Source organism: Narcine bancroftii, chromosome 1, assembly GCF_036971445.1.
Source record: "Narcine bancroftii isolate sNarBan1 chromosome 1, sNarBan1.hap1, whole genome shotgun sequence".
Lineage (NCBI taxonomy): Eukaryota > Metazoa > Chordata > Chondrichthyes > Torpediniformes > Narcinidae > Narcine > Narcine bancroftii.
Window position 1 is genome coordinate 123,819,259 of NC_091469.1, and position 23,504 is coordinate 123,842,762.

Genomic DNA, 23,504 nt, shown 5'->3' on the forward strand with positions numbered 1-23,504 from the left:
GGAACCCTGTTTGCAACACAGCAATCCCACGACACCACACCTTCCTCCAGTGACTGTCGAAAAGTCACTGTCAGAACCTCCGCTATTTCCTCCCTGACTTCCCTCAAGGTCCTGGGGAAAATCCCATAGAGACCTGGAGACTTATCCACCTTTATACACCTCAGAAGTTCCAACACCCCCTTTTTCCTAATCCCTATGTTTTCCATAATTGCCCCTTTTGCCTCACTTATCCTACACATTTCCATGTCCGTTTCCCTAGTGAATACTGATTAGAAGAATTAATTCAATACCTCCCCCATCTGATTTGGCTCGTCACATTCATCCGCTCCGATTCTCTAATGGACCAATTCTATCTTTCACTCTCCTTTTGCTATTCAGATATTTGTAAAAACTTTTCTGATTTATTTCACCCTATTCACTATAGCCACCTTGTTACCTTTTCACATTCCTAATTTCCTTCTTAAGCTTCTTCCTACAATCTATGTATCTTTCAAGCATCTCGTCCATACCTTGCTTCCTGTATTTAATGTAGGCCTCTCTTTTTATCTTGAACCAACTTCTTAATCTCTCTTGAAAATCATGGCTCTCTTTAATATCTGGCCCTGCCTTTTATCCCAACAGGAACAAAGATTCTGCATCCTCAAAATCTCACCTTTAAATGCCCTCCAATTCTCCTCTACCACCTTCCCAAAAAACAAATTCACCCAAACCACTCCTTGCAAATACCTTTTCATTTCATCAAATCTGGCTCCCCCCCACCATCCCTTTCCATAATTATGTTGAAACTAATGGTACCATGATCACTGGATCCGAAGTGCTCCCCAACACACACCTCCGTCATCTGCCCTATTTCATTCCCCAACAGAAGGATCAACACTGTCCCCTCTCTAGTGGGTACCTCTACATTTTTACAAATTCTAAGCCATCCAGCCCTTTCACTGACTGTATCTCCCAATCTATATTAGGAAAATTAAAATCCCCAACTAACATAACTCTGTGCTTATTGCACATCTCAGCTATTTCCTTACACATTTGTTACTCTAGTTCTCGCTCCTCACTAGGTGGTCTATAATATACCCCTATAATTATAACCTCACCTTTTTTATTTTTTAATTCCACCCACACCGCCTCCCTTGACGAGCCCTCCAATCTATCACGCCTCAGCACAGCTGTAATAATTTCCCTGACAAGTAATGCCACACATCTCCCACTTACCCTTCCAATTCTATCACACCTAAAGCAGCGAAATCCCGGAATATTTAAATGCCTGTCACATCCCTCCTGCAACCACGTCTCACTAATCACCACCACTTCAAACTGCCAAGTGCTTATCCACACCTTCAGCTCGTCCACCTTCCTTACAATACTCCTACCATTGAAGTAAATGCATTTCAGAGATTTCCCACATCTTAACTTCTGCCTATCCCCCTCTTTACTGTCCAGACTATTATTTGTTTCCATCATCCCGCGTCCATCATAGCACCAATCCCTTTCCTCCTCAATCAACTGCCTTTCTGCCCCAAAATTTTGTTTATAAGCCTTTTCTCTTTGCTGACAAAACCTCTCTCTGCTGTCCTCCATCACATGGCCTCCTTCTTCCAACTATACTGATTTAAAGCCTCCTTAGTAGCCCTAGCAAACACCCTCACCAGGATCCTGGTCACTCCGGGATTCAGATGCAACCCACCTCCCTCAGAATAGGTCCCAGTGATCTCGTCTTATCAACTTCAACTCTTCCATAATCATAATCTTGAACTTTAGAGATAGCTTTAACTTTCTTTCTTATCCCTTCTTCTTCTTCCAACATTTCCTCTGAGCTTTGTTCTTCTTCTTCCTCTTCCTCCTCTCCTTTTTCTTCCAGCTCTAATAATTTTCCCTCCTCAGACAGCCTCTTTGACTGCCCAGGAGCCTGTTTAGAGGGTGAACCATTCTGACAGAACCTCCCATTGCTGTCAATTGCTCATGCATGTCTCTTCGGGCACGTGAAGTTGAGTCACTTCTCTCCCCGACTCATCCGCGTGTCCCAGTTTTTGCAGGGACACCGCAGCTCGCTGGGAGGAATGTCAGGAGGTTCTCTTCGATCAGAGAGTAAGCTTCACTATGGTTCCTGTCTTCTTCTCCAAAGCAGGCCTTTCTTTTTCTTCTGGTTGTTTTTCTTTCATCTTCTTTATAATTTCTTCTGCTTCTTTCAGCTTTGTGTTTTTTTCTTTGGTTATTTATAATTTATTCAGATGAATTTCAAGTTTTTCTCTTCACTTTTTTTTAAACGTTTTCTGGAAGGAGCCAGATTTCTCATCCAGGCCCTATGTCATCACGTGACGACCCCAATATTCAAAACTCTTGATTGATTTTGAGTTGAAAGTTTAAAAAAATCAATTCTAGAATATGTATTAAATCTATTAGAATAAAAAGAATAATTTCTATCCCGAGGGTGCTTCTTTCTCCACATATCGACTAAGTTTAAATCCTTCATTAAATATAACAGTTTTAGCTGTTTTAGATTTAACTATTGTTCTTGATGATCTATCTAATAAAGGATCCAAACAAAAATTGAAATCACCTTTTACTAAAATATTTTCATAAACATCCGCCAAATTTAAAAAAGTATCTTGTATGAATTTTTCATCATCTAAATTCGGTGCATATATATTTAATAAAGTCCATTCCTCAGAAAATATTTGAAAATTTACTATTATATATCTACCTACAGGATCCATGGTCACACTCTGAACTTTAATTGGTAAATTTTTCTTAAATAAAATCGCCACTCTCTGGCTTTAGAGTTAAATGAAGAAAAAACTACTCGATCTACCCAATCTTTCTTCAGTTTTAGGTGTTCTTTTTCGATTAAGCGAGTTTATTGTAAAAAAGCAATATCTACTCCTAATTTCTTAATATAAGACAATATTTTCTTTCTTTTTATTTTCCCATTAATATTAAAGCTTATAATCTTAATTGCCTTATTCATTTTTCCTTATTTTTAAAAATCCTTTTTCATCACACCCATCTAGAAGAATTCCCATAAATAATGTGGTCCTGAGCATTACCATCTTCAATGCAAAAACATTAAAATAATTCAGATTAAATACATGTTTAATTATTAAAAAGAAAAAGAGAAAAAAGAAAAACAAAAATTCCCACTCAATAAGTACTGTAAAAGCACTAACTTCCTCCATTTTTACGGGTCATTGCTAAGCCACAAAAACACATGCAACTGCCAGAAACCAACACATCCCCTGACTACCATAGAAAAAAAACTTGATTTAACCAACCAATCAATTCTTTCTAACGTAAGACTAGATAATATCAATTCTTCATCCATCAAAAAAGAAAAAAAAATTGTATATTAAAGTATTTGCAACAAATCAGTGCCTTCTGTTACTTGAGCTTTAGACAAGCTCTATGCATAATTCTTCAGCTTGAATAAAATTTGTAAAAAAAACATTCTGTTGACCTGGTACTAAAAATTTTCAAAGTAGCAGGATCTGTAACCTTTATCATACAAAACTTTCTTAACTGAATTAAATTCTTTCCTTTTCTTTAACAAAGTTTGGCTCAAATATGGATAAAAGAAAATTTTATCCCTTTCATAGTTCAAAGGTCCATATTCTTTAGCCCTTTTCATTGCCAAACCCAAGAGCCTCTCTCTATCCTGGTGATTCAGAAATCTAACCAGGATAGATTGGGGTCTCTGGTTCTGACCTGGCTTTGAACTTAAAGCTCTATGGGCTCTGTCAATTAAAATCTTGCCTTCAAAATATTCCTCTCCAAATATCTTGGGTATCCATTCTTTTTTTTTAATTTTTTTATTTTTATTTTTCACACTATGAACCATATTGACCTCTTGAATATACATAGTGTCATTTTCTCCCTTTTCCCCCCTCCCTTCCCTCCCTCCTTCCCACCCCCCTCCCCACCCACTCAACGTTCAACATATATGATACATTAAACCCATTAAACAATGCCATCACACAATGAAAATAGACAAGAAATTGTGTCTTCTACTTTTACATACTGGGTCAGTTCATTTCTTCTTCTTCTCATTCTGTCATTTTAGGTGGTGGAGGTCCGCAGTAGGACTTCTCTGTTGTGTTCCATGTACGGTTCCCAAATTTGTTCGAATACTGTGATGTTATTTCTTAAATTATATGTTATTTTTTCCAATGGAATACATTTATTCATTTCTATGTACCACTGCTGTATTCTCAGGCTATCTTCTGATTTCCAGGTTGACATAATACATTTTTTTGCTACAGCTAAGGCTATCATAATAAATCTTTTTTGTGCTCCATCCAAATCGAGGCTAAGTTCTTTACTTCTTATATTACTTAGAAGAAAGATCTCTGAATTTTTTGGTATGTTGCTTTTTGTGATTTTATTTAATACCTGATTTAGATCTTCCCAAAACTTTTCCATTTACTGAAAAACTACTTGAAGGACAAATTGGGAAGCAGGCTGAGGTTACCAGAAGGAAGTAGTTTTGAATATGTGATTACAGACACAATGATAATTAAAAGATTTATAACAAACATGTACATCAAACTACAAGAGAAAGAGAACGATGAAATAACCTGTAAACCCAAACAAAAGTGGGAACAAGATCTAAACATAAAGATAAAGAATGAAACATGGGAAAAGCTATGCTCCAGAACTATGAGAAATACAATAAACACGAGGTTACGCATTATACAATATAATTGGTTACACAGGCTATACACCACGCCCCAAAAGTTAAATAAATGGGACCCAAAAGTATCAGATAGATGTTTTCGCTGTAAGAAGGAAACGGGAACAACAGTACATGCAATTTGGGCATGTGAGAAAGTGGTATCCATTCTTGAAAAAAAAACAAATCACATCTTCTTCTTTACCTTCGGATAATCCCACTATTTTAACATTATTTCTTCTGCTATAATTTCAAAAATATTGACTTTCTCCAATTTTTCATTCATCAAGATTAAACTAGTCATCGAATCTTCAGAAATATAAGATCCATCTTCAATATGCTGAACTTCCTCTTGAACATCTTGAACCTTATGTTCCAACTTATCTATCCTTTGTGTAGCATTATTCATCACCTACAATGCATGATCCACTTTAACTGTCAAATCTGTTTTAACCTGCTTCAATTCTGACAGAAATTTAAAATTATTTCCAAAGTCAAATTAATTTTAAGTTGAAGTTCATCAATTTTTGATTCAATTTTACTTCTTTCTTTCTTCTTTTTCTTCCCTCTGCTCTGCTCCTCTTCTGAACTTGACTTATCTTCTTCACTTTCATACTCTTCCACTGGGCTTGAGTCTCCTTCGTGTCCTGAGATTGAATTTCCAGACTGCCCCATTAAGAGATCTTGAATTTTTTTTCTCAACCTTCTTTTCTATTGCATCGCACATGCCTGACTTCTTGCATGTGCACAGTTCAGTTTTAGATTTTCCTCCAGCGTTACCTCTACGGCTCAACACGAAGAAGGATCCGAAGGAAGGTCTCTCTCCCAGTCCTCACTGGGGGATCCAGAAAGTACCTCAGCAGCCTGCTTCGATACTAAGATAAGCTCAGTTTCTATTTTCTTCTTCTTTTCCGACTTCTTAGGAGTTAACTTGGGTGTTTTTTCTTTCTTAGGTGACATCTTTAAAATGTAGTTAAATACTTTCTACTAACTTTAAAATAATTTTCTTTTAAAAAAACTGTTTTTAAATAGATACCTTTTTTTTTTACTAATCCCACGGGACTCGCGAGCTTGCCTGTCATCCCTCACAGCATCGTGTGACGTCCCCAATATATGGCTTTCTCAACAAAATTGTGAACTTTACTTGATTATAGACGACTCTACATTGGTCTACAGATTGTCAGCTATCTTTCAAATGGGGACATTTTGTGAAGTCAACCCGACTATTAAATGAAAATAAAATAAAACCTGACGATGCAAGAAAATTGGAATTAAAAAACAAAAAATGGTGGAAGTAGTTGGCAGATCAGGCAGCAACTGTGGAAAGAGAAGCAGTTAACATGTCAAATTGCAGATTCTTTATCAGAACTGGAAACTATAAACTTTTCCAATTCTAATGAAGTGTCTCCCACCTGAGAGATTAACTCCATTTCTCTTTCCACAGATGTTACCCCTGACCTGCTAACTGGTTACAATTCAATCTATTAAATATTAAGTTAAGTTTATTGTCATCTGATTGTACAAGTACAATCTGAAAATAACAACATTCTGCAGTCCTTGGTGCAAAACATGCAGACATACAACTGACATAACACGCATACATACAAACAATACATAAGCAGGACAAGTAATCATGTATACAAATAAATATTGTTTCAAGAATATGAGTCTCGGATGGTTTGTGTGAGCAGATAGTTTGGTCATTCAGCATTCTCAGTGCCCTTGGGAAGAAGCTATTCCTCAGTCTGGTGGTGTTAGCTCCGATACTCCTGCATCTCTTTTCCTATGGAAGCAACTGAAAGATGCTGTGTGCCGGGTGGAAAGTGTCCTCAATAATTTTGCGCACCCTCTTCAGACAACGATCCTGGTAGATCACGTGATTTTTGTGGGGGGGTGGGTAATGGTGAGGGAAGACACCATTGATCCTCTCTGCCACACTTGTGGTCCTGTAGATTGACCAGTGATATATTTCCCTGCAGCAACTGTACCTCCCTGTAATGCAGCTGGCCAGGACGCTCTTGATAGGGCTCCTGAAGAAGGTTGACATAATGGTGGCTGGTAGCCTTGCCTACTAAGTAAGGAGATGTTGAATGTCCACAGTATATCACTAGATAAGTGAACTCCAAGACACTTGGTTCTCTCTACTCTCTCCACTATAGAGTTGTTGATGTGTAGTGAAGGGTGGTTGCTCCTGTCCTCCTGAAGTTCACGATCATTTTCTTTGACTTGTCCACATTGAGACTCAGGTTGTTTCTCACTAGTGCAACTCATCGTTGTTGGCAATGAGACCAGCTATTGTTCTGTCATCTGCAAACTTTATGACATTGTTGAAACTGGATTTGGCAATGCAGTCATGGGTCAGTAGCTTGAACAAAAGTGGGATGAGCACACAGCCCTGAGGTGCACCAGTGCTCAGCGTGACAGTGTTCAACATTCTAAATCCGACCTGGACACACTGTGGTCTTTCCATTAGGAAGTCCAGAATCCAGTTACAGAGAGGGGTGTTGAGTCCCAGTAAGGACAGCTTCTCCATCAGCCTCTCGGGAATGATCGTATTAAATGCTGAGCTGAAGTCAATGAACAGCAGTCTGGCATATGAGGCATCATTCACTAAATGTGTCAGGACGGAGTGGAATGGTTTCTTCTCCTTATGGACCAAGAATTATTTGGGATTGGTACTTACAGTGTGACGCATATTCACTAAATGTGTCAGGACGGAATGGAATGGTTTCTTCTCCTTATGGACCAAGAATTATTTGGGATTGGTACTTACAGTGTAATGCATATGAGGCATCGTTCACTAAATGTGTCAGGACGGAGTGGAATGGTTTCTTCTCCTTATGGACCAAGAATTATTTGGGATTGGTACTTACAGTGTGACGCATATTCACTGAAAGTGCCAGGACGGAATGGAATGGTTTCTGCTCCTTATGGACCAAGAATTATTTGGGATTGGTACTTACAATGTGACGCATATTCACTAAATGTGTCAGGACGGAATGGAATGGTTTCTTCTCCTTATGGACCAAGAATTATTTGGGATTGGTACTTACAGTGTGACCATGCAAGTCGCAGTTTTAAACTCTGCTCTTCAAAGAGCAATAACTATTACTCTACACAATAGTGAAACCTTGTGGAAATATGACTTCCAAGCTGTCAGGCAGGCATTTCTCTGTATTCCATTCAAGAAGCAAAAACTATTTAATTTGCAATTTCTTTCCTACAACCCGGAATCCCCATCAACCAAACACACTTCCTCCCACACCTCATTTTACACACTCACTGTGTAAACTATAGTTTGTTCCAGCATAAAATTCTTAAAATATTTTCCAAAGGGAGTTCCATTTAGCATCAGCTCTGTAATAGTTGTCCTTTACTGGACCAATAAGAAAGCAGTATCAAGGTGAGTCAGGAATCCTGATCACTCAAAAATTGTACAAATGCTGAAATTAATGTATATATGGCCATCATAGTTAAGAATAACAACATGGAAAAAAATCTCACATTTTTAATGCCCATCAGCAAGACAGATCCCAATACAACCCAATTGTGAGATGGGAAATTTTTCAATTTGCTACAATTAAAGTTATCAAAACATGCTTTTTAGAATTGGTTTAAATTTCTGAAATGTAATGAACAGGACACTAAACTAAACATGGAGTGAGCTCAAATCAATGCTAATGTTTCTGAATCTTCAATCTTACACCATATTCCAGGCAGTTATTTTTATGATCCAAGAGATCATTTTATTGTAACTTGTGTGCAGTGGATCTGCAACAATTTAGGTATGAACATTTATACTCAATTCAGTGATGTTCAAGCACAATTATAAAGGAAATTTATTTTATAAACTACAAGTATTTTGAAATAAGGATGGGGAAAAAGCACATTATACAGATAAAAACAGAATAAACCATTAGCAAATGGAACAGAAGTATTCAGCTAAAAATAATTTCATTTCTAAGATGTACACAAAAGTGCTGGAGAAACTAAGCAGGTCATGCAGCATCCATAGAAAGTAAAAGGCAATTGACTTTTTGGGCCTGAGCCCATATTCGGGAGAGCTAAAAAATTAGGACAAATGCCTTAATAAATAGGTGGCCTAAAAGGTAAGCGATAATAGGTGGATGCAGATGAGAGGGTAGAAAAGATGTTGAGAAGTAATGGAGCATGGGGACAGAGAACTAAGGAAGGTAGATCTCTAACAGAAGAAAAGAAGGTAGGAAGCTGGAGGAAAGGAAAGAGAGGGATGAGGAAGAGAGAGAGAGACAGAGAGAGAGAGAGAGAGAGAGAGAGAGAGACACACACACCAGGGGGAGGGCTTAATGGAAAGTGGAGAAGTTGATATTGAGGCATCTGTTTGTAGACTGCCAAGATGGAATACAAGGTGTTATTCCTCCATTTTGTGGATTGCCTCAATTTGATAGTACACGAGGCCAAAGACAGACATGTTAATGTGGAAATGGTGTATGCAATTGAAGTGAAGGTCCTTACTGTTGCAGAGGACAGAGCAAGTGATCTAATCTGTGTCCAGTCTTTCTGATGTAAAGGAGGCAACAATGGGAGCAGTAAATGACCTCTATAGATTCACAAGTGAAGTGTTCCTTCACTTGGAAGAACTGATTGGGGCCCCAAAGAATAGTGAGGGAGGAGGTGAGGGAGTAGTGAGGAAGTGCAGCACTTCTTCCAGTCACCGGGGGTTGATACCTGAGAAGGGATGAATGGATTAGAGAGTCATGGAAAGAGTGATCCCTACAGAAAAGGGAGAGGAAGATGTGCCTGGTGATGGAACCCCATTGTAGATGGCAGAAATTGCGGAGAATGGTATATTCGATGAAAAGAGTGGTGGGGTTCTTGGTAAGGACAAGGAGAATCCAGTCCTTGTTGCATCTATGGGGGAAGAGGGGCCAGATCAGATTTTCTTATTTACCTTTATTGCTAAGCTCTTAGGCTGTACAAATTAGGACCAATTCTCAGCAAAAAAAAAACTTTAAAAATAGCACAACAAATGAGAACACTGACACGCAAAGTTGGAAAGAGTAAAAAAAAACAGATGATTTTGGAGGAGTATTTAATTATCATTTCCAAAAACTTGAATGCAACATATCAAAATATCCTCATGTTATTCATTATTTTTAAGCTTAGTTTGGCAAAACTGTACTCACAACCAAGGAGAGACATTAGATTAATTTGACAATGAAGTGGGTCCACTGGACCCAATTTCTGTTAACTACAATAATCTGAAATTACTTCCTTAGCAGCTTTGAAGGTGGGACTGTTCAAAAATTTATCAATTTAAGAATTTTTAATCTCTTCTGTATACCTGAAAATTTCACTAATATAATTAGTACACTACAACTCCAATTATCCAAAATTGGATTCTCCAAAATCCTCAATTAAATGAATTTTTAAAAAAATTTAGATAAACAAGGATATCTGAAATACCCATTTACAGAAATTTTTTCGGAGTGAACTGACCGGGGACCTAGGGCCCCCAGCACCGGCATCAGCAGACCTCAAGTTCCTGGCAGCAGTGGGGACCTCAAGCTTCCAGGCAGGAGCAGGATCCTCAGGCTCCCGGCACGAGCAGGGCCTCGGTGAGGAAGTGTCGGTAATTGGCAGTGGCAAGCAATTTTTTTTGTGAGAATTAAACTTCATTTTAATACTTAAAAAGCCTTCCCTTGTTGTTTGTTGTGGTATAAACACTGTTTCAGTAATTTGCTGTTGCTACTGGGCTGTTCTTAAAAAATGACCAGTTCTCCAAAAAAAAACATTTATCCATAGGTCCTGACCATTTCGGCTAATAGGAGCATATTTGCATATTTTAGGCTGGTTATGCACACTTTGCTATTTTGACGTAAAACACAAAACCAAGTGGCAAACTCACCTGCTTTTTAACCATATATTGATCATTCCCTTCAACTTTCATTCTTTCAACTTTTTCTTCCTGCTGTTTGGCCTCCTTTTCATACATAAGCTTTTCCTTTGCCAGCCTGTGTGAAACAATTAAGATGCTTCTTCAGATTCACAAAATAAAAACCTATTCATATCTAAGTATAGATGTAAAATCAAAGTATAGAATATTTTATACTTAACATTTTAGCATATTATTCAGGTCACGACTTTTCCTGCAAATTTGCATTTTTGTTCCTGCAAATTATTGCATCAAGCCAAACCTACTCTATATATTGATGCTGTCACCACTATTTGCTAATGCACATATATTTGTTTGATGTGAAAAAAACAAGCCCATCTTTTACTTAGGTTGTTGTTTTTAGTACGAACTCCATAAATCCAGCTATTTGTAATCCAGCTGCATGCTCATTAACTGTGATTCGTGGCACATTCAGCTCCTTTTGGCTCATTCCACTAATCTCCTGTCTTTACTCCATTTATTTGCCACTTTTGCTGTTGCTGCTGTACAAAATACAACGCTGCCCCTTCTAAGATTAATTGATCATCAATTTAGTCCTAATTTGGATCAAGTCAGGTGGTAAATGGACCACTTTTGCTTGATTGTTAGTGAAATGTGTGCAAGTACATTGATAAATTTTGATTATTTGTCAATTACCACCAAATGAACTAAATCTATTGAATAAATTCCTGCCTGATTGCCATAATAGAGTTTGAAAATATTGCTATTGATAATGATTCCCATTAATAGTTTCTTCCGGCTGCTGTTGCCTGGTTGTCGGCAAGACAACAAAGAATTCATTTTTCATAACATCAACTGCATGTGCCTGAGCAATTCTTCATTAATCAGTTACATTATGGGGCCGCTCCTCTGTAATGTGTGTTGCTTTGCTCAGAAAGCTTAAAACACTTTGTCATATTTTATGTCAATTACCAGTAATTTTAATATCCTTCCATCACAGCATCTTGTAATGGTAAGCATATGCTGCAGCAAGAATTTTAAGCCTCTTTGAGATCACTTGACTTATAGTAAGCCTGTGCTTGGTCATGCTGTCTTTGGAGACCAAGAATATAAATAAACAACAAGCTAATGAAAAGCCTTAATCTGTACTCGGTAGGATAGGACATTTATATGAAGGGTGGAGCTGAACTTATTTGAAATGAATCTTCCAGTGCAGCTTTCCACGAAGTTAATGGAAATGCAGTTCTCTAGAAAATAGGAAGAAGAATTAGACTCGACACACGCTCAACTGCTTTAATACTGTATTTTTGAGCCATGCAACTAGTACCAGTTCAAACGCCATAGCTAAATTACTGTTGTCATTTTATTAAGAGTATCTGCTGCATATATCATTAACAGAAAATGTGCAAAATTGCAGGAAAAACCTGCACATTATTTTCAATAAATGAACAGAAGCAGGAAGATACAGCAGGGCTTAATTTTACTTTGCACTATCGTTGCAGATTTTGCACAAGGCAACACACTTCTATTGGTGGTTCTGCACCTTGCATTGTATCTGTAGCCCTTTTTACACAGCCACTTCAATGTGGAAATATTACGCCTTTATTATGCCATGCCTTTGGTGTAAAAGGTAACATGGAATTGGGGGAGGGGGGGAAGAGGTCACTGCAGTCCTACCTTTAAGCCGGCAGCAGAGGTAGTCACAGTGCCAAATTGACATCTGTGTAAAAAGAGCGATCCAGCAAGCTGGGAAAGGATGTGCATGTTATATGTCACACTTAACACCTCAGGTCCTGACTCTTTTGTTCCTAGAATGCCAGCTTGCTAACGACATTGTTTGGTTCAGTGTAAACAAGCAAAGCTGGCTTAATGACGGGTCTTCTTTACAGCAGTATTGCAGAATCTCTATATAAAAAGAGCTTGTGTTGTGGTCAGTGTGCTGTGCAGCGAATGAAAGAAAAAAACCACACAGAAGCTGAGAGTGAGGTAAACTAACCAAGTGATTTTACTGGAACTATCAGCATAACCCCCATGATTCTTTGCGGCTTCCCCATCTCCCCACTGGGAGCATTGTGACATCAGCAAGAATGAGCCTGCACCTCTGTGACCCGGTTTGCTTGTGGATCAGTGAAGCCCACTACATGAACCCCACCCCCAAAACTAGTGTTTGGAGGTGCTGGTCCACAGTTCTTAAACAGTTCAAATGTTTGGGAGGCTGACCTCTCCACCACGGGGCTGGAACAGTTACTGTTTGGTCAAGAGGTGCTGGTTTGAGGCAGTCAACCGTTAACGTTTCATAACACCTATGGACCCTCGTATGGGCACTGAATGGGGCATCTGGTGTGCACCTCTCCTTATGACGAAGATTTCGCAGTCTTCAAGTTCCTTTGGGACGTAGGATGGAGTTGGAGTGTGGTGTGAGGTTGGGATGGGTTCCAGGGCACCCACCTTCTCATGAAGTTGCGTTAGCAGTGCCATAGGTGTTTCCTCCTGGCTGCGAGCCATTAGCTCAATCTATCCTGAGACAGTCAGTGGGGTCCCATAGATGAGCTCAGCGGAGAGCATGGCCAAATCCTCCTTTGGTGCTGTGCAGATGCCAAGGAGCACCCAAGGCAGCTCGTCCACCTAATCTGAACCTCAGAGCTGCGCCATGATGGCTGTCTTCAAATGCTGATGGAACCTTTCCACCAGGCTGTTAGATAGGCCGTGGTGTGACGCAACTGGGTCCCTAGGAGCTGTGGCAGCACTGCCCATAGGCTGGACGTGAACCGTGCCCCCTGTCCAACGAGATAGGAAGGACAAAACGAGCTATCCAGTTGGTGATCAGGGCCCTGGCGCAGGATGTTGTGGAAGTGACAGAGAGCAGGACAGCTTCCAGCCATCTAATGAAACTGTCCACCATTGTGAACAGGTAGGTGACACCTCTGGAAACCGACAGCGGCCTAATGATGTGCATGTGGACATGATCAAATCATTTGTGTGTTAGCGTGCCTTTGCACCTTGGATGTCTGAGAGTGCAGGCAAGTTCTGGCCCAGTGGCCAACCTGTTTATGCAGGCCACGCCACTTGAATCTGTCTTCGACCATTTGAGTTGTTGCCCAGATGGATGGGTGGGCCAACCCATGTAGCACGTCAAAAACACAACACCTCCACGCAGTGGGAATGATGGGCCTAGGTCAGCCAGGGGACACATCACAGAGAAGTGTAGCTTTGGATGGCCCAAAATGTACATCTTCCAGCTGCAGCCCTGAGACTGCAGTGTGGTAGGCTAATCTTTCACCATCTTGTCGCTGGGCTGCTGTGGGGGAAAGGGAGTGCACAAACAGGACAGATGTACGGGACAGAGCATCAGTTACTATATTGTTCTTGCAGAAAATGTACTCTGAGATATAAGAAAGGTGATGCTGCTGCCTTGCCGACCACAGGTCCGACAAAAGTGAGGGGCTTGTGATTGGTGACGACCGGGAAATATCGTCCTTCGAGGAAATAGCAGAAATGGCGTATGGTGAAGTAGAGGGTTAGCAACTCCTTGTCGAATGCACTATATTTCTGCTCCATGGGTGGGGGGGGGGGGGGAGGTGGGCGGTCACAGGTGTCTGCTGAAGAAAGCAAGTAGTCTCCAATGTCCATCAATCAGCTGCTCCAGGATGCCACTGACAGCCGCCGTGTTGGATGTGTTGACACATCAATATGCAGATGCACTATAAGGGTAAGTTGGCCAGACCGTCTTTGTCCTGGTGGAAAGCTGCTGTAGACTCCGCATCCCAGCTGAGTTCTTTGGTCTGACCGGACAGCAGCTTGAAGAGGTTGCCTGATTGTGGCAGTTGATGCCAAGAATCAATGGTAGAAGTTGACCATCCCAATGAACTCTTGCAAACCTTTGACTGTAGTTGGCTTGGCGAACTTACGAATGGCCCCAACTTTCGATAGAAGAGGGCCACTCCGCGTCAATTGATGTGGCGTCTAAGGAAATCAATAGCTGTCAGGTCGAACTGACATTTCACTGGGTTGATGGCTAGGCTGTAGTTGCTCAGTTGCTGTCAGACCAGATAGAAGTGTGTGAGGTGCTCCTGTCGCAAAAGACTGGCGATGAGAATATCGACTAGGTGATTAAAAATAAAATCCAGGCCGCACCTCACCGAGTCCATGAGCGTCTGGAAAGTCTGTGCTGCATTTTTGAGGGTGAATGGCATGCAGAGGAACTTGAAAAGGGCCAGAGTGATGAGGGCTGTCTTGGGGATGTCGCTGGGGTGCACAGGGTTCTGGTGGTGCCCCGGACTAGATTGATTTTTGAGATCCTCGTCACTCCATGTAGATTGGCTGTGTGGTCCTGGATGTGGGGAACCAAGTAGCTGTCGGCTGTCGTGGCATTGTGGTCGCTGTGCAGCAAACAAAATAAAAAACCACACTGAAGCTGTGTGAGCTGAACCAACCAACTGATTTTACTGGCACTCTCCAAGAGCTTATCAGCACAACCCCCATGATCCTTTGCACCCTCCTTTCCCACCACCCCCCCCCCCCACCCCCACCCCGGACCATTGTGACGTCAGCAAGAGCAAGCCTTTACCTCTGTGACCTTGTTCGCTTGTGGATCAGTGCAGCCTGCTACAGTGTTTAGAGTGAACTGCAGGATAACATCAATTTCCGCATCTACCAATTTTCCATCATTAGGCAGAACTTCTGTAAATGTATCTTGAAAACCCCAATACTCTTTGGTGGAATGGGAAAACAATCACACAATAGAACAATAAGAGTGAATGAGTGGATCCTTTAATGTGCGAAAATATATTCTGGCTCTACACAGAAACCAAGGGAAAATGGATACTACATTATGGCAGAAATATTAAGAATAATTAAATGAGATAGTGTTGATGTAGGCAGAAAAGTGGCAAAATAAATTTAATCTAGAGGAATCATGTGGGCTGGATAAACAAGGTGAGGGATATCCAATGTGGAAGGGAGCTGAGAGAACTGAGAGCCTGAGGAGTACACATGAAGGTACAATAAGTAGATATTGTAGCATTGCAAAGAAAAAAAGAACAGGGAAGTCATGCAGGAACATTATGATGGCTGATTAGCTTTCACTGAAAAGTGGAAGATTCTAGTGTGAATTTTGGTCATGTGATTTAGCCATTGAATGCTAACTACTACTGATCAAACAGCAAGAAGTTATATTCTCACAAGTGAACTTTATGCCTATCCTTTTCTTTCAGCTCCCCTATCAGCCACTCTCTCATAATGAGCCCCTCACACAATCAGCCTACCCTTTTTCTCAACTGCCTCCCTTAGCCTTCCCATTCCCCAGAGCTCCTCCACACCCTCTTTCCCAGTTAACCCATTCCCTCTTCTTTCACCTCTATATTTCCCACACAGCCACTTGACTCCACTGTTCATGTCAACTGCTTGTTCTCTCCAAAGAGGCCACCTGATGACTGCTGTGGCTTGTCCTCTCCCAACCCACAGCACCTAAAATCCACAGCCCAATCTCAGATTTCTCCTAGAAAACCTCCAGAGTCTTCATCTGTCTGAATGGTGCTGCATGACATCAGTACATTGCCTTCTCCTGTTAAGTCCCTGCTCCTAATGTTCCTATTATTTTGGCCTTTATCACCTGTGCACTTCCATTCAGAAGTAAGGAATGTACTGGAAGTCACTTAAACTTTCCCAATTTGACTCTAGACTCAAGACAGCATTCACAGCTGATTCCCAAGTTTATTGAGCTGAGGAAATAAAAACACTTCACAACTGGCTTCTTTGCTTTACATCGGTCATGTTAATCTGTGCAGTCCCTTTCACATTTTGCCAATTTTTTTCAACTCACATTTCTTGATGCATATACAGAGAAGATGACTGTTTTTTTTTACTCTGTCAGCTGATTTTGCTGTCTAGCAGTTACCCACCCACTAAAGACTTTTCCATTTTATTTACCCTCAATATGTCTGAAATAGGGCCAGCATGTTTAAGTGCAAGTTGTAGCCCAAAATAAAGGCTGGAGACACAAGAGGCTATAGATGTGGGAATATGATAAGAAAGGAGAATTGACAAGGTCCAGCATGGAAGGTTAGTTAGTCAGGAGGTTCAGGTGTTATGTATTCATGGTGAAGTAGTGAACTGGATTTGACAATAGCTGAATGGAAGAAGCCAGAGAGTAGTGGGGGATGATTGCTTCTCACACTGGAGGCCTGTGACTAGTGGTGTGACTTGGGGATCAGTGGTGGGACTATTGTTGTTTGTCATCTGTATCAATGATCTGGATGATAATGTGATAAATTGGATCAGCAAGTTTGCAGATGACACTAAGATTGGAGGTGTTGTGGCAGTAAAGGTTTCCAAAGCTTGTAGAGGGATCTGGACCTACTGGAAAAATGGGCTGAACAATGGAATATAGAATTTAATGCAAACAAGTGTGAAGTGTTGCAATTTGGAAGGACAAACCAAGAAATGGTATGGCACTGATAAGTGCAGTGGAACTGATGGATCTGGGATTACAGATACATAATTCCCTGAAAGTGATATCACAGGTGGATAGGGTTATAAAGGGAGCTTTTGGCATATTGGCCTTCATAATCAAAGTATGGAGTACAGGAGTTGGGATGTTAAAGTTGTATAAGACACTGGTGAGGCCAAATCTGGAGTATTGTGTGTAGTTTTGATCACCTAACTACAGGAAAGATATCAATAAGATAGAAAGAGTACAGAGAAGATTGGTATGTTTCCCAGACTTCAGGAACTGAGTTACATGGAAATGTAAAATAGGTTAGGACTTTATTCCCTGGAGCACAGAAGAATTTGGGGAAATTTGATAGAGGTATTTAAAATTATGAGGGGGATAGAGAGTAAATGCAGATGGTTGTTTTCCACTAAGGATAGGTGAGATACAAACCAGAGGACAAGGACTGAGTGAAAGTGGAAAAGATTAGGGGGAATTTTTCCACACAGAGAGTGTTGGGAGTGTGGAATGAGCTGCCAGCTGAGGTAGTGACTGCGGGCTCAATTTTAACATTTAAGAAGAATTTGGACACATACATGGATGGGAGAGGCATGGAGGGTGCAGGTCAGAGGGACTAGGCAAAGAAAAATGGTTCAGCACAGACTAGAAGGGCCAAAGAGGCCTGTTTCTGTGCTTTAATATTCTATGGGGAACCAATGATTTATCAATTCCTGCATAGTACACAAAAGTGCTGGAGAAACTCAGGTCATGCAGTATTTTTGTTAGTAAAAGGCAGTTCTTGCTTTGGGCATAAGCCCTTCTTCAGGAGTGCTGAAAAACAGCGAACATGGGAATGCATCTGAATAAAAAGGTGGGGTGAGAGGAGGAAACGGAGAGTTACATATGTTAACAGCTAATTGGTAAAATAGGTGAAAGCAGACAGGAGGGTCAAAGAGAAAGAAGGTAAGAAGTGATAGGAAGAGAAGGCAGAGGATTAAGAGAGATAGTTTTCTGATAGAAGGAAGGGAGACAGAGTGATGAGAAAAGAGAGATACCAAGAGAGGAGGTTAATGGAAATTGGCTGTCGACATTGATATTCCTATTTGGAGACTGGTTCTAGTCTATTTTGTAGTTTGGTTTCTGAATTTCCTTCCAGCCCCCAGTTTATTTTTAGCTTCAGATTATAGCATTGGCAGTCACTTCTGTCCCCAAATAGTTACTGGTTGCTTAAGAGATTGGCTTTGAAAACTGACAAGGCAATCTCTGAAGTGAGTTACCCACTCTGAATCAACAGCTTTCATCATTACTGTTGAGAGAAAAACCTCCAGTGGGAATGCATCTCCACCTACAACATGGGATTTGTTGGGAAACAAGGTTTCACATTACAGGAAATTAGGATATGGAAAGGTTTCAAGGAACTCAACCACTATGTTATGCAGGGGTCACCTGAATTTCCTTCAGTTCCTTTCCAAATACCTTAAATCTACACTTTGTGATTCTTGGCACTTATATTTATTTCACATATCATTCTTTTCTGCTTCAAGGCAAACAATCACAGTTTCTTGTGTCTATTCCCACAAGGTCCTTCATCTACTACCCAATCTGGTATATTCTTTCTGAACACTCTTCTGGCATACTTAAGTGCAATAGTTAGGGTTAGGCACTCCTGTCCAGTGCTGCCAATTTGTTTTCTTCTTACAAAAATTCAAAATAACAAATGAAAAACTCAGCAGGTCTTTAATTTCAATACAAACTTTCTCAATTTCAAGATATTCAGAAGCATCCTACAATCAATAAAATACCTTTAAATTGTATTCATCAATGCTTGGAAGAAAAAGTAATGGACTAGGAGAGAGCGAGAGAGAGCTGGAAGAAAGGAGACATGGGGAAGGGATATGGAAAAAGGGAGATGAGCAGTGAGGGAAAACAGAGAAGTCTATGTTCAACCCATCTGATTGGAGGGTGCCTGTGGAATAAGAGATATTCCTCCAATTTGCAGTTGGTCTCAGTTGGCAGTGCTTGAGATCATAGACAGACAGACATGTTACCTTGTGAATGGGTTGTCATTGGTTGATCCCTGCTATTAGAGTGGACAGAGTGAAGGTGCTCAACAAAGCCATCTCCCAGTCTGCGTTCAGTTTAATGGATGTAGAGGAAACCACAAAGGGAGGACTGAATGCAGTAGATGAGCCCTGCAGATTCACAAGAAATTTTTTTTGAAAACTTGGATAGACACTGTTTGGGGCCCCAAATGGTGGTGAGGGAGGAGACGTGGGTGCAAGTGTAGCATTTCCTGGGGTGACATGTATTTGTTCCAAGGGAGTGATTGGTGGGAAGTTATGAGTGGAGGAAGGAGTTACAGAAGCAGTAATTCCTGCAGAAGGCAGAGTGAAACGTGTCTGATAGGTGGTGGAAATTGTGGACAATAGTACGTTCAGTACCAAGGTTGGTGAGGACAAGAGAAATCCCATCCTTGTTGCAACGGGGGCAGAGGATCCCAAATGGTCCTTCCAAGTGAAGCAAACATGAGACACTAGGAGATCGCTTTGTTGGCCTCCTTCGCTCTGCCCACAGCAATAGCAGAGATCTCCCAGTGACCACCTATTTCAATCCCCCACTCCATTCCCTTGCCAACATGCCTGCCCATAGTTTCATGCACTGCCAAACTGAGACCACCCACAGTATGATGTGGTAGCGATTAATGAAACATGGTTGGAGGAGGCATGCGATTAGCAGCTAACTATTCCTAGATTTCATTGCTTTAGGTGTGATAGAATCAGAGGGGCAAGAGGGGGTGGTGTTGGATTGCTTGTCAGAGAAAAAATTATAGTGGTGCTAAGACATGATAGATTAGAGGGCTCGTCAAGGGAGGCTATTTGGGTGGAATTGAGGAAAGGGAAAGGGGTAGTTACACTTTTAGGGGTGTATTATGGACCACCTAATGGGGAATGAGAACTAGAGGAGCAAATTTGTAGGGAGATAGCAGATATTTGTAATAAGCACAGGGTTGTGATTATGGGAGATTTTAATTTTCCAAATATGGATTGGGAAACCCATTCTGTGAAAAAGATGGATGGATTGGAGTTTGTAAAATATATGCAAGATATATTTTTTTTTAAACAGCAATACATAGAGGTACCAACTGGAGAAGGGGCAGTGTTGGATCTACTGTTGGGGAATGAGATAGGTCAGGTGTTCACCTTCTCAAATCTAGCTTTTCCCCACTCAAAAACCTCAACCTAGGCCCTGATCTATTCCTTTCCATAATTACATTGAAGCTAATTGCACTATGATCACTGATCTTCAAAGAGAGTAGAGATGCAAGGTGGGATCCAGTTTTTTAAAAGAAATGGAAGCAATGGTGACCGAAGTGGTAACGTTGATTTAAAAAAATACATCTTTTATCTTTTTTTTTGAGAAGAGTTTAAATAGTTTAAATAATGATGATAGTTTAATGAAATGGGAGTTGGGAGAGGGAACTGGGTGGGCACTAGTTTCCAGAAGTCATCAGCTACCTGTGAGTTATCTCACACCCAATATTTTGGGGGAGTTACCACTTTGGGCGGTTTAAACAGGAGGAGGTAGTTGTGACCTCCGACCTGTTTTTTTTTTCTTTTTAAATTTTGGGTTAAGAAGTGAAGGTTTTTTTTAATTATTTTTTTAAAATAAATAATTTTTTTTTAAACTCTTTTTGTTTTCTGATTGTAATTGAAAGGGAATTAGGAGGTTTTTTTCTCTCCTTTTTTTTCTCTTTTTTTTGGGGGGAGGTTTTTTTTCTCTTTTTTCTTTCTTTTTTAAGAGGATGATGTCACAGAAGATAATAAGTCAAAAATTGAGGATGTTGAATTGGATGAAGAGGAAGATGACAGGAAAGGTGATAAGAAGAAAAAGAAGAAAATTAAGTACAAATACATTGAGGGAGAAGAGTTTAATAGAATTAAGTTAATTTCGATAGAGAATTTTGAAGATGTTATAAATGAAGAATATGGAGAATTTTATAAGAGTTTGAACTTTTTTCTTTTTTTTTCTTTTTTATATAAGGGGAGGGGAAGGGAATAAAAAGTTTACCTGATCGTTTCTCTAAGGGATGTTTTTGTTCTCTCGATGAATTATAAAGGAAACTTGGTATTAATGGAAATTCTGTATTTATGTATTATTAATTATGATTTTTTTTGTATAACAGATATGTGGTTGATATATGATTTTAATATTTGAACTTAGTTTTAAAGTGGATTTCATTTGTTAAATACATGTATTCTTTGGCTTGGCTTCGCGGACGAAGATTTATGGAGGGGGTAAAAAGTCCACGTCAGCTGCAGGCTCGTTTGTGGCTGACCAGTCCGATGCGGGACAGGCAGACACGATTGCAGCGGTTGCAAGGGAAAATTGGTTGGTTGGGGTTGGGTGTTGGGTTTTTCCTCCTTTGCCTTTTGTCAGTGAGGTGGGCTCTGCGGTCTTCTTCAAAGGAGGCTGCTGCCCGCCAAATGTATTATGTTTGATTTAAATATATGTTTAAGGGTATTATTTTAGTATTGATTTTTTTGTTGTTAGTAATTTTTGTTGTTGTTAAGTTTTATCCTTTTTTTGTAAGTGGGGTTTTTTCTATTTTATTTACAACATTGTTAATTAATTCTTCATTCTTTATTTTGGGGGGGAGGGTTGGACTAATTTTAAATTAGATTATTAATGTTGTGTTATTATTATTGGGGGGGTTAATTTGTGTAGTTTAATGATGTAGTATTCTAATTTTTATTATCTTATTTTTTATTATTTCTTTAAATGTAATTTTTATTTTATTCATGTCATAAAATTTTAAATAAAGTTTAAAAAAAAAGTTATGGGGCAAAAGTTTAGAACTTACATGAGGAGGATCTTCTTTACTCAGAGTGGTGGCTTTGTGGAATGAGCTGGGAGAAATAGTGGCAGCAGCATTCATTTTGTCATTTAAGGAAAAATTGGATAGGTGTATGGATGGGAGGGGTATGGAGGGTTATGGGCAGGGTGCAGGTAGATGGAACTGGAGGAGAGTACTTAGTTTAGTGCGGACTAGAAAAATGGCCTGTTTCTGTGCTGTAATTGTTATATGTTTGTATGGTTAACACCTCGCATTCTGTCTGGGCACCCTTCAACCAGATGGCATTAACACCAACATCCCATTTCCCTTACTCCACACCACCCCCAATCTCTCTCTCAATCAGCTTTGCATACACAGAGCTATCCCCCGATCAATTCTCAGCTTTTCTCTCCTACCCTGCTATCCATGTCCACCTGTGGCATACTGTCCGATGCGGGACGGGCAGGCACGGTTGCAAGGGAAAATTGGTTGGTTGGGGTTGGGTGTTGGGTAATCTGCAGCAAAGTGATTATGACCAAGTAACCTGTTTAAGATGAGTGAATTGGGGTATACACATTTGCAGGAACATTATGGAATCATTTCTTTGAAACGATCAAGGGAGCAGATGAGATCTTATTCCAAAACAACAAAATTCATTCCTCAGTCATCCCTGACATGTTAGACAAAATTTGTATGTTTGTTTTCAAAACAGGAATTTGCAGATATCAGTCCCTAACCCAGAAGTAAGAATGATACCACTGAGCCATGACAAACTTAATTTAGTTTTAAGGAACAAAGTGTACTAGACATCTTACATTTTTTGTTTACTTTTATTTAACAAAATTATGAAATTGAAAAGCAGATTTAATGTAAAATTTAACGGCAATTTAAAAATTAGAATAAGTTTGCAACATTCTGCCAAAGGAATTGCGAAGCTTGTGCACATTAAATTGAAAATTTGCAGCACTCGGACATGAAGATGAATTTATGCCATAACTTTTCTTTACCTTGTTTACATTATATGAATGCAAATCATAATTACAAATCATTTAATTACAATTATGAATATTTAATGATAAAATGTGACAAAATTGTGTAATACTGCAAGCATTTTAACATGCAGTGGTTAAAAATTTAACTATTAAACTAAACCGAGGCCCAGGTCCGAGCAGAAAGAAGGTTCTTTCTGCCCGGACCAGGGCCTCCGCCTGCTTCGCTCTACCGAGGACGGGGCCGCTGCCTCCCCCTCGCTTTTGCCTGGATCGGGGCCGCCGCCGCCAACCTTCTGCTCGGACTGGGGCCAGGGGCGCCGCCGCCTACCCTCTGCCTGGAACGGGGCCGGGGCCACTGCTCAATGAGGCAGCATAGCTACTAGACAAATAATGATATATATAGTGTTATTAATTATGCAAGGCCTCTGCGCGCCGATCCTCCAAGGCCTTGACTTTCAGAGTCAGTTTAGGAGCATGATTAAGGCATTCGGAGGCCCCAACCACTATTGACAGGTTGCTTCCAGGTATGGTCCGACCTAGGAGGGGAGGCAGGCCCCCTAGATCGGGTAGGAAACCTGCACACAAGGCCACTCCGATATAAAACCTACGACCCCCCAAGGCCCTCGCTGCCACGTCCCAGCTTGCTTGGCCACAGCACACGAACCATGGGTGTAAAGGGTGGCACTCCACCTAAAAGCTCCTTTGCG

The 23,504-nt window shown here is 40.4% G+C and overlaps 1 protein-coding gene across 5 annotated transcripts in view; it reads right to left on the bottom strand.

The window, feature by feature from the left end:
• Positions 1 to 23,504, bottom strand: part of tbca (tubulin cofactor a) — a 136,225-nt gene that overhangs the window by 54,716 nt on the left and 58,005 nt on the right. For 4 of the 5 annotated variants that reach the window (XM_069938114.1, XM_069938149.1, XM_069938123.1 and 1 more), the window contains one exon: positions 10,554 to 10,659. In XM_069938114.1, coding sequence (XP_069794215.1) covers positions 10,554 to 10,659 — 106 coding nt within the window. Of the gene's footprint in view, positions 1 to 10,553; positions 10,660 to 12,218; positions 12,243 to 23,504 lie in introns of those variants that run through there. The other variant, XM_069938131.1, reaches the window with a different exon arrangement.